Source organism: Arvicanthis niloticus, chromosome 13 (assembly GCF_011762505.2).
Source record: "Arvicanthis niloticus isolate mArvNil1 chromosome 13, mArvNil1.pat.X, whole genome shotgun sequence".
Lineage (NCBI taxonomy): Eukaryota > Metazoa > Chordata > Mammalia > Rodentia > Muridae > Arvicanthis > Arvicanthis niloticus.
Window position 1 is genome coordinate 44,772,362 of NC_047670.1, and position 10,796 is coordinate 44,783,157.

General features: G+C 43.3%; 1 protein-coding gene across 7 annotated transcripts in view; it reads left to right on the plus strand.

The window, feature by feature from the left end:
- The window catches only part of Khdrbs3 (KH RNA binding domain containing, signal transduction associated 3), a 414,163-nt gene extending 404,385 nt beyond the window's left edge, over positions 1-9,778 (plus strand). For 6 of the 7 annotated variants that reach the window (XM_076911441.1, XM_076911440.1, XM_076911442.1 and 3 more), the window contains 2 exons: positions 36-94; positions 1,787-2,407. In XM_076911441.1, coding sequence (XP_076767556.1) covers positions 36-94; positions 1,787-1,878 — 151 coding nt within the window. In that variant the 3' untranslated portion in view covers positions 1,879-2,407. Of the gene's footprint in view, positions 1-35; positions 95-1,786; positions 2,408-3,326; positions 3,381-9,498 lie in introns of those variants that run through there. The other variant, XR_004608143.2, reaches the window with a different exon arrangement.
- The last annotated feature ends 1,018 nt before the right edge of the window (positions 9,779-10,796 follow it).

Sequence of the window (10,796 nt, forward strand, 5' to 3'; positions counted from 1 at the left end):
TCTTGTGCTAACAGTGTTTTCTTTTGTTCGTGCAGCGGAGCTGATTACTATGATTATGGGCATGGACTCGGCGAGGAGGCTTATGATTCCTATGGTGAGTGGCCATAATAATACAAGCGAGAGAGGCCAAGTGGCCATGCACAGACCTTAAACGTCCTGATTAGCAGACAGAGCCATACTTGCTTTAACGATGAATTCATCTTGTGTGTAGACCTTCTTCCTCCTCCTATTTGCTTTGCGTATACCTTGCTATTTCCAGAGGTTCATTTAATAGTTAAGCGAAATATTTAAAGACAGCACACTTAGGTGTTTTGTTTGGGTTGATGGCCAGTGCTGAGCTTCTCACTGTCTTAACAGAGTAGGCTGCCAGACTGCAGACACTTGCTGGCATAGCTCTTTTTGGAGTGGCTCGGCTTCCTGCAGGTAAAGGAGATGACACCTTTGAGATGATCACTCGCACGCTTCTCCCCCTCCCATCTTTATATTTTAATTCATTCCCAACCTCAAGACCTCAGAAAAATTATACCAAGAATCATTTCATAAAGGTTATAAAAGCTGAGCCCGGGAGGAGACACAAGGGTCTATCAGGCTCATTAGGAGGGAACTCCTCTTCATTCTGAGGGAGCCCATAAAGGTGCTGGGCAATCCATGACCAGAGTCTCAAATATGCATAAGGGCGACAGGTTTAATTAACAGAATTGACGGTGGCGACAAAATGATAGTAAGAAGTGCCTTTGCTGCAGGGCAGAAGGATCAGGGAACAGGAAGCCTCTGTTGGTGGCAGAGCTCCAAGAATGCCTTGTGTCCTGTGCGCTTGAGTCAAGACCCTGGGAACTTGACTCTGTGACATTTCCTTGACCTTAAATGAAATCCCATTTTCTGGTACACTTTGAAGTGCATTTTATATCCCTTGCCAGGGGCTGGGGTGGCCATATATTGGGTATTTTTTATTTCCTTTTGTGGGTTGCTTTTTTTTTTTTTTAAATTCATAACACTTAAGAGAGATGCATTGGCTTGGTGCGTGCTATCTTCTTAAGTTCATGCGAGTTTGCCAGAGGGAGTGACGTTGATTGCATGTTTGTATCAGAAGAGGTCATTTTAAGCATTTTTCTCTCACAGCTTTTTAAATTGGTCTCTGGAGACACATGGCTTTTTGATTGCTCTGTGTTACAGCAGGGACTTAACTGTTTGCTGTCTGAGAACTGGGGGTTCCTCAGTGAAAGTCCTGACACTGGACACTGTTGAAGTTCAGGAGGTAGAGTGTCTATGGCTACTGCCAGCTGTCCAGCCTGAGTGCCGTTCATGATATAGGGTCACTGAGGGCATCATACCCGTGTGCCTCCTGCAGTCCCCGTGTGGAGAACCTGGAAAGAGGCTGCGACTTTTATCTTCTCCGTCTGCCCTTTCCACTTTGATCTCTGGTTTTTCCTCTTTTTTTTCTTTGCCCAAATTATCTATTCTTTTTTGTCTTTGCTGTTGGAAGAAGTTAGAATGGTCTGTTCTCATTCTCTTCAGAGTTTCATAAAAGGCTGTTGGATTTGCTCCAGGAAGGAATCGCTGTTACCAACACAAAGGTCACTCTCTTCTCAAGGCCATCTTGTCACTGATGACACAATCATTTTGTGTTGTGGTTCACAGTATTTTTAAGTAAATCCGCTTTGTGTTCCTTTTATTAGTCCATCAGAGACATATATCTCCTGTATGACATTCAACACTGGTTCTGACAGATGAAGCTCCTGGGACCTCATGACAGTGGCCTAATTATGATTCATCTTCCTGATTTTAGGACAAGAGGAATGGACTAACTCAAGACATAAGGCTCCTTCAGCGAGGACGGCGAAGGGCGTCTACAGAGACCAGCCATATGGCAGATACTGATTGTACTGTCTGATGTTGTGAAATAGCCAATCTCCACCGTCCTGTATACTGTTCAAAGTAATTTTTTTCTATGACCAATCCCTTTTTAAATAAATCAAAATGCTTAAAATCTGAATGGATGGAACTTAAAGCCACTTTGTTGAAGCATCCACTTGGCAGGGAGAAGAAGGACATGTAAAATTTTGTTATTTGCAGTCTGTATATGAAAACTAGGTTATGAAAAGGAAAAAAATAACTTTGATTAACTAGTGTTAAACAAAAAGATAGGTTTACTAAATATGTTAATCCATTCTTTAACATAAGCCTCACCTTTTATTTTAAAGGTTTCCATAGAATTTAGTTATTTTATCTTTCAGCCATATGCTAGTTTGTTTTTTATTTTTCTTTCTTTCTTGCCAACTTGCGTAAAAAAGGGAGCCGATTACAAGTGCAGACAATGTGGTATTCTTTTGTAACTGAGTCCTGAAATGTTCTGTAGTGTTAGGCAAAGTCTCCTCTTGCTTGATACTAAATAAACTTTTGAAAGAAATTTCGTGTGTGTGAGCTAACGATTTCATGTTTTTCTATTTAAAAAGTCCTTCATAAATAGCTGTAAACAGGGAAAGGGTTCCTCTAACAGCGCTTGTCATAAAAGGGTCACACTAAATATTGTACAGCTTCCTTTAAAAATGGTATAAAATTAAACGTGCCATGGTATGCTCACCATAGGTTCAGATGCGGTCTAAAGAGTCCACACGGTATCAAGCTGCTCTGGTGGCATGTTAAACCCATGCAAACCAAACCTGACTTTAAAACTGGTTCTAAAAATAACTACTGGATTTTCTGAAAAGGATGTGATCAGTTTTCATCTTGTCGAGCGTTTTTTCACTAGTGCAACTTTGGATTTTTTATGAGACTTTTGGTACCTTAATGAACACCTCGCTCCATGCTGGAAGCATAAGCACAGAGCTTTTAAAGACATTCTGACTTGCCTAATTGAGGTCGCACTCGCCAAGGCTGAGGATGTGTAACCCTTAAACGGTCTTCATTTTCAAAGGTAAATAAATGAAATAAGATTTTAATCTCACTTAATTTATCTTAATATAACTAATAAAGCCAGGGAGATTACAACTTAGCTGGTTTCATTATCCATTTTAGAAAGGTTTTAAGATCACCTAAATTCTCATTTTAAAAAGTTTAATTTGTTTTAGTAATCTAAAAAGCCTTAGTCTAGCCAGTTTAATTGGGGCCAATTCTTCCCTATTAAACAACTGTAAAACCTCATAACTAGTTGTGTGTAATACATCTTTTGGTTAATAATTTGAGGGCGTTCTTAAAAGTGACAAGGGTTTAACAAAGTTATTTGTTAATCATTTGGCTTAAGTTTTAATTGTAGATTATGAAAAATGTTTATATTTGAGGGGGGTCCTTATATTTATTTTGAGTAAACAGATTTCTTCTTTTGTTAGGAAATGTCGACCACGTTGGACTGTCAGAGGAGTTCCGTGTAACTTAGAGCAACGGTAAGCACCTTTTGCTCATGATTCTGAGTTGCTGAGGAGATGAGGAACAGTTCTTGCTAATTCAGTGGGATGAGGCATGGTGCCACAGCAGCCAATGCCGCAGCCACCTCCACCATCACCACCGCTTCTCTTGTGACAGCACCCTTGGGTCCAAATCCCTTTGGATTTGCTCCTGGGGCAGCCAGGAGACATTCACAGCATGAATGGGCCAGAAGCTAGAAACTGGAGGCTCAGGCTGTCAGCACCTAGATTCCTAGCATAGTTTTCAGTGAGACTAGAACAGTTTAGTCTGTAAAATCTGCAAAGGTTTTTCAGAATCCTTAAAGTTAAAGAAAGCAGTCTGCCTACCTGAATGTTAAATGTGAACCTTTCATTTTATACATTATGTGTGAAAGCAAAAACATACAGAAACATACAACAGTTTTTCAAAGCCTGACCTTGTCGAACAATGCTTTGCGCTTCTGAATCTTGAAAATTAGGCTTTTTATAAAATAAAATCAAGCCAGGTGTTTCATACGATTCTTTCTTCTTTTAACTCTGGAGATCTATAAAGCAGGTATCTATAAAAGAGGGATGGTTACCGTTAATTTGATCTCACTCTGCAGACAAGCACCACTGCTCAGGTCCCGGACCACGTGATCTTCCTAATACTTCCCTTTTATGGTGTGATGTTTGAGGGTGTTATTGTGGGATTTGGTATCCTGTTTGTCTTTGTATTTTGAAATTTGCTGTCATTCTGTGGCCCTGGCTGGCCTGGAACTCATACCGCCATGCCTAGCTGGAAGATCTCAAGTGTTTATATTTGAGCTCTGGCACTCAGCTGTGCACATCTGGGCAAGTGTCCCTTCCTGTCAGTACCTAGGAAATGAGGCATGCTGCAGTATTTATAGTTATATAACTTTCAGTAAGTGACACTACTGTAGGCATTGTTTAACCAGTTGGTGATACAGTCACATAAAGGTCGGTGGTCAGGGTTGAATTCACGTATCTAATATAGAGGAGAAGCATACGAACTTTTCTTTTGTTAATAGTCAAAATTAACTGAAACACTTAAATCGCGCATAGGAAGAAAATAACTCTCTTCTAATAGAGCAAAATTGTGACCTTTATTGAGTTTGTTGTTTGCTTGGGTTTTAATTTGGTTTGTTTGTTTTTATAGGGAAGGAATGTGACATGTCATAGTGTCAGAACTTTAGGCTTTCTTCAGTATTCTTGTTTAGCAATTGGCATAGCATATGCCTTTTCTTTTTAATGGTTTACACAGCAAATAGTTCATTATCATAGAATTCTGTGGGTCAAAACTGGGACACAGGGCTACAGGCAGGATGTTGGCAATGGTTCATTGTATAAGCTCTGGGAATACCAAACCCTTCCCTGCTGGGCTCTGTGAAGTACATGCACTCCCTTGCTCTCCCTGGCTCAAACCCTGTCCTGAGTCTAGAGTGTGTCAGTCCTCAGGGAGGCGTCTTCAATCAGGACTTGTGGGTAGGCAGAGGGTGGTTTTCTAACAGCCAGAAATTACAGAATGTTATCTGTATTTCACTTTTGCAGAGTCCATAGCTCAGTCAGACAGTGATTGGGGGTTAATCCAGGAAGTAGAAGCTGTTCCTGTCTGTTTTGAGTGCTCCTACTGGCTGCTGTGTTACTAACACTTTGCTTCTCTGTGGCTTGTAACTTAAGGGGACCCCGGGGCTGACAGAGCAGCATCTGCTACAACCGGGAATATTCAGAGCAGAGCAGGAACAGGAAGGGGCCAGACACAGTCCCTGGATGGACAGGCCCCCAGGGGCACACTTTCCCCAGCCGGCCTCACCTTCCAGCATCCCATCACTTTCTGTTCACAGTTTGAATCTCTCAGTGGATTAAACTGTTGATTCACCAGAGCATCCTGAAGTGATATCCTCCCTAGTGTGCTTTACTTCTCTCCTGAGCAATTCTTTGTGCAATCTGGCTGATAGAGCCAAGCATCACAACTGCAGGACAGTCTCTTGGCCTGTCACCACTCCCCCCCCCCCCACCCCCCCGCAAACCTGAATCCCTCCTGCTGCTATAAGAAGTGTCTGTAGCACCCCCATATTATGCTGCACTCAAGTGCTCTGCTCCCGGCCTATCTCTTCCTGTGAGTCCCTCTGTCTGCTCACATGATGACATTCCAGAGGGTGAGTTCTGTACTAGTTGTAAATTAGATAGTGGGAATGCAGTGACTGAAAGGGGCACTTCATTTAAGTTATTTGAAATCTGATCGTTTTGGTGAATCAGTACTCTCTGCTTTTTTGCACATGGGAACCGGCCCCAACCTTCAGGACTCAGTTCAGTGTCCTCTCTGCTATTAACTTTCCCATCATCCTCTCTGAACTCAGCCCGGGTCCCCTCTGCTGCCGTTCTCTGCCCTCTCTGAAGAGCTGATTTTGTGACTGTTACTTCCTTTCAGTATTGCACAGTAGTTGCAAGCCATATCAGTGGCCAAGCATGTGCTTATCACTTCCTGTAAACTGTTTCATTGAATTCTATTTACTATAAGTGTTGCCATCTGCATTTTATAGAGGAAGCAACTGAAACTTCGGAAGGTGAGGTCATTATGTTAGCTCTAAATCCTTGTAACTGACAGAAGCAAGGTTTGAATATAGCTGCTGGGATCTAGAGTCTTGGGGATTTTAAATACTACCTGTTCCTGGTCTCATCATAGTGAAGGCTTCTTACAATGGGGAGCTGTCTACTACCTTATATCCCACCAGGCCTCAGCCAGACATCATTACTGTCACTGTGCCTCCCTTCCCTATCCCTGCTCCACATTCCTGCATAAGGAGATGCACTGACTTTTCAATGAAAACATCTAGTCCTAAACATCATGTACTTAAAGTATTCTGAGTCAAATCCCTTTTAGTATTCAATGACATTTCCTCCAGGATCACATTGTCTCCTGTAAACACACAGCAACAGGAGAGAATGAAAGAACTTTGACCTTGTTTTGGGCATGCTTGTACCTGCATAGCTCTGTGAAGGCAGATATCTCTGTCATGTTCATTTCATGGATGGGGACCCTACAGTCGAGAGGAGGTTTCATTCAAGGTTAACATGCTGGGTGATGGATGCTCCTATAATGTGTTCTGTTCTGTGAGGGTATCCTCTTTCATCTGGCCCTAAGCCCCTGTTGGCAACTTCCTCTTTCTCTAAGCACCCTGTCCGGGTACTGCATCCCTCTCAGGCATCTATCTATAAAGCACCTTACATGTATGTCCAAGGCCATACTGGTTGGCACTCTGTTTTCTAATTTTCACAGCAGAGTGATACTTGCAAGGGCAGGAACTGTCTTTGTCTCTGTATCCTTTCTACCTGTTGCCAAACAGATACTCAGAAGATAGTTGAATACTAAAGCTCTGCAGAGACCACGCCTCCATACACTAAATTCCACCCAGAACTCTGTACAAACCTTCTAGAGCCCAGCAAACGGTGAGTGGAGAACTTGGGTGCCCTGATGTCTCCACCCTTCTCGTCACACAGCCTCAGGTGGGTTTAGTCAGTCAGCATAGGGAGAACCAAACCATGCCCCAGGCACGGGGAGGCTAGCTGAGATGCCCCTGTAGGGAAAGAGATGTCACGGAAATAATTACAGCACAGATAGATAATCCTAGTTCTCTCAATTTAGCTCAAAATTACATGGAGATGCTCACCACCGTGTTCAGAGAAAGGGCCCGTATAAAACTGATGGCTTTGAAATACAGTCAGAAATCCACCAGCCTCTAAGTCACTGTTTTCAAAATCTGTAGAGGATAAAATGAGGCTGTATCCTCTACGAAGTGTTCTATAGGGACAGGAAGGCGAGGACTCATTGCTAGCTTTAAAGTGGCCTTCTTCATCCTGACTCTGTGCCCCTGTCTGGGAAAGCTGTAAGTCAGTTTCGCTTCCCATTCCACTGTCTTTATCTACCGGGAAATTACAGTCACTTGCAGATGACTCTGATTCCCCAGGAGGAATCCTAGTTCAAGGAGCTCACCCCACCTCCAACCCAACTCTCATCAGGAATCAGCTCCCAGGCTGGATTCAGTTTCAGTTCTTCCAGTTAGTCAGTCCTCGGCTATGTGTGGAACCCTGTGTGGTCTTGCTGCTGTTTCTTCCTGTGCCTGCAGATGGGGTTACTTCTCACCTGTCCACTACACCAAAGCCTTGCTTTTGTTCCACAGACACCTCACCCCTTGTGACCCCTTCCTGTCTGTGCCATTTGCTCTCAGATACTGAGTTTCCTTGCCCCATTGGCCCAGCTCATAATCCACCACTTGTCCATCAATAGTTTCAGTAAGACTTGAAGCACGACACACATGCAGGAAACCTTCCTCCCTGGCCAAAATCCCTGTAGCTAGTCATCACTCAAAGACCCTTGGGACACTGTGAATTCTGACACAGTTGTTCTGTGACTAGGCATTTGTCCTTCTTTCTACCATCAAAATAATAAACATCTGTGGTACAGATCTTATGCATGGTAGTAGGGTGAAGGAATGTGGAGCCTTTGTATCAGATAGAAGAACATATATCGGGATTTCTTTGGTCTTTTACAACTTTGTAAACAGGTTGTGAAGTGTGTGTGTGTGTGTGTATAAGAGAGAGAGAACACACTCAGGTACTGCTGCTTCTGTGGGGTGCATGGCATCTGGCACGTGATGAGCTGGCGGCATATGAATAAGCAAGGAGAAATACAAGTTTTGAATTCAGTTTAGATAGCCTTGGGGGGCCCTTCTGTGTGCCTTATAGGAGGGGTAAGCCTTATAGGAGGGGTGAAATCCTCACCCATCATCAGACCAGTACTCTCTCCTTCTGGGAGCCTGCTTGCTTTTAACAGATACCTTTTAAGAGCCAGCCTGTTGAACAACAGGCTTTGTACCAAACACTAGTAAAGGGCCTCCCTCCTGGAGCCCCAGTACCTCTTGGAGAAAACAGGCTTCATGGTGTCTTTGCCTATCTTCCCCTCTTTTTTGCTTCTCTGGATCCGGCCAGCTTGCCAAAGTCCTACCCCTCATCTTTAGCCAAAAGAGTCTGTTGTTTCTGCCAGAGATTACCAACTGACAAGACTCAATCCAGGACCAATTTTGAACTCCCTGGCTTCATGGTGTGGGTTGGCTTTCACCCTCCAGTATGCTCCCAAGCAGACTTGAGCTAGTACTTTACATTTTATAAACTCGAAGCATTTAAAAGTCATTCAAGAAATTATCTTTGATAAAAGATTGGGAGACCTGCCATATTAGAAGTCTTTTAATTGTGTTTGCATGAGGTTCTTCTATGCATAGTATTCAGGTGGCCTCAGTATGTTTGGGGAATAAAAGACTCAGAGACAGTGGCTACAGAGGTGGTGTTGGGTGAGGGCAATATACTGGGTCGGAAGCAGGGAGAGGTTGAAAGTCTGTCATGCAAGTCGGTGGGATGAGAGACACACTGGAGCTGACAGGCTGCTGTAGGTGTGAGGTGCTGAAGGCAATGTCTGCATAGACTTCTTGTGTGGTTGTGGACTTATTAGCTGTTGCTGGAACATGCCAGGTTGCCAGGAGACACGTAGAACAAGATGCTGTAGAAAGACCAGAAGGTACTAGGTCTCTGCAAGCTATAAACATGTCACTTTGTTCCCTCGCACAGGCGTGCACAGTTGGAGCATGGCAAAGGGACTCCCCTCCACCCCCCATACTGGGGCTGCTGTACTCCTTCTGGGTGTCACCTGGGTTTTGAACTAACAGTTTTTCTATGGGAATAAGTAGTGTGGTGTTCATTACTAAAGGGGTTATTTAAACAGCCAAACGTGTAGTCTCTTGTTAGACAAGAATGAAAGGCAAGTGTTCTGGATGAACCCACAAGAACGTTGCCATTTATTCCCACAGTTGGGGTGACATGAGCATTGCCTTCCCAGTGCACAGCCCCAGCAGCACCATGCTGTGTATCTGTCCATCCTCTGCTCCACCACTGTTCTGCCCTCACTTCAGCCAGTCTCAGCTGCACTGCATCTCTCTCATGAGTGTCTTGTATGTGCTGAATCCCTGCCTGGGTGCTCTGGCCCAGAATCCACCATTTGGTCCAGATGTTATCATTGTTGTTTTGTTGACGTGTACAAATGATCTTTCATCTTTCTCTTTTTCAGGAACTGCTTCCGGGAAGGCTACTTAAGGACAGTCACCTCACCATCGTGCCTACTCAGCAAATGAATCAACCACTGGCTCATGACCTTGACAGTCATCAATTGATTATTATTGTTTTGTCCCAGATTTATGTTTTTGGAATGCTTTTATGAAACAGTATGTGCTTTTTTTTTTAATTTAAAAGGTTTTTATTTCTTCTTAAAGAAAATTCTATTTTGTTGTGTGAAAAACAAACAAAAAAAAATGATTTGTATTGTAGCTAATAAATGTTCCCCATCAAAATCTCTTTTATTTTAATATAAATGAAGACCAAAATTCTAGTTATTTCTACACAGCTCTATAAAGCTTGCATACTCGAGAGCCTTTTGCAGTTCTGGCTCCCCACAAGACATCAAGAACGTACACAGATAGTATATGCAAAAATGACTTATCCATCTCACGTATGGGCCAGTAAATGTGCTAAGCAAGACAGTCCTGTCTCATCCCAGATCGTGACAAAGGCCTCTGAAGAAGAGGTACATGGTGCTGCCTGTGATTTGAAATGGAACATATAGGTCACGGTCTCTGTGTACTGCTACTCTGTTCCGTCTTCCATTGGCTGCCGGTGTGTTGTGATTTATTTCTGTACACCCTGGGAGCATGAGTTTCATGCTGGAAGCTCACACGGCACACTTCCTGATCCTGGAATTTCCAGAACAGTCTCACGCGTCAACGAGGTGTTGCTTTCTTCCCGCATATATTTTCTAGACACATCTTGGGTTTGGGACATTGTGTAAACACAGAATAACTTTGAATAGTTTAACTTTTTCTTATCCTTTTCTTATGAATCCCCAAAACACAGCTGTCTACTCCTGAAGTTCTGACCTTTATATCTATCAAGTGTACATTTTTTTCCATCTTCTGACTATGTGATATGGAAAGCGTGTGCTAGCGAACACACAGCAGTGCCCTACAGCTCGAAGGATGCTCGTAAAAGAGGATGAGAGCCGCAGTCTGGGGACAAGCTTGGGAAGGCCATGGCAGTCCAACATAAGCTTTAGCCCATTTAAACAAGTAGCAACCTCAGACTATCAGGCTATGATAAACGAGAGACTCTGCACTCCCTTATTACTTGCTGACTCAGCTGAAGCCCTGGGGCTGCGAGCCTTTCAGCTCAACTCCGTTCTGTCACCATGATTTCTCTTTTGATACCTAGATTCTGGCCTGTGACTTTACCACCTTCGTTAAGCACATCGGTATTTACAAAGAACAATCACATGCTGCTAACTACAGGGAAAGCAGAGAATAAAGCAGAGGGAGT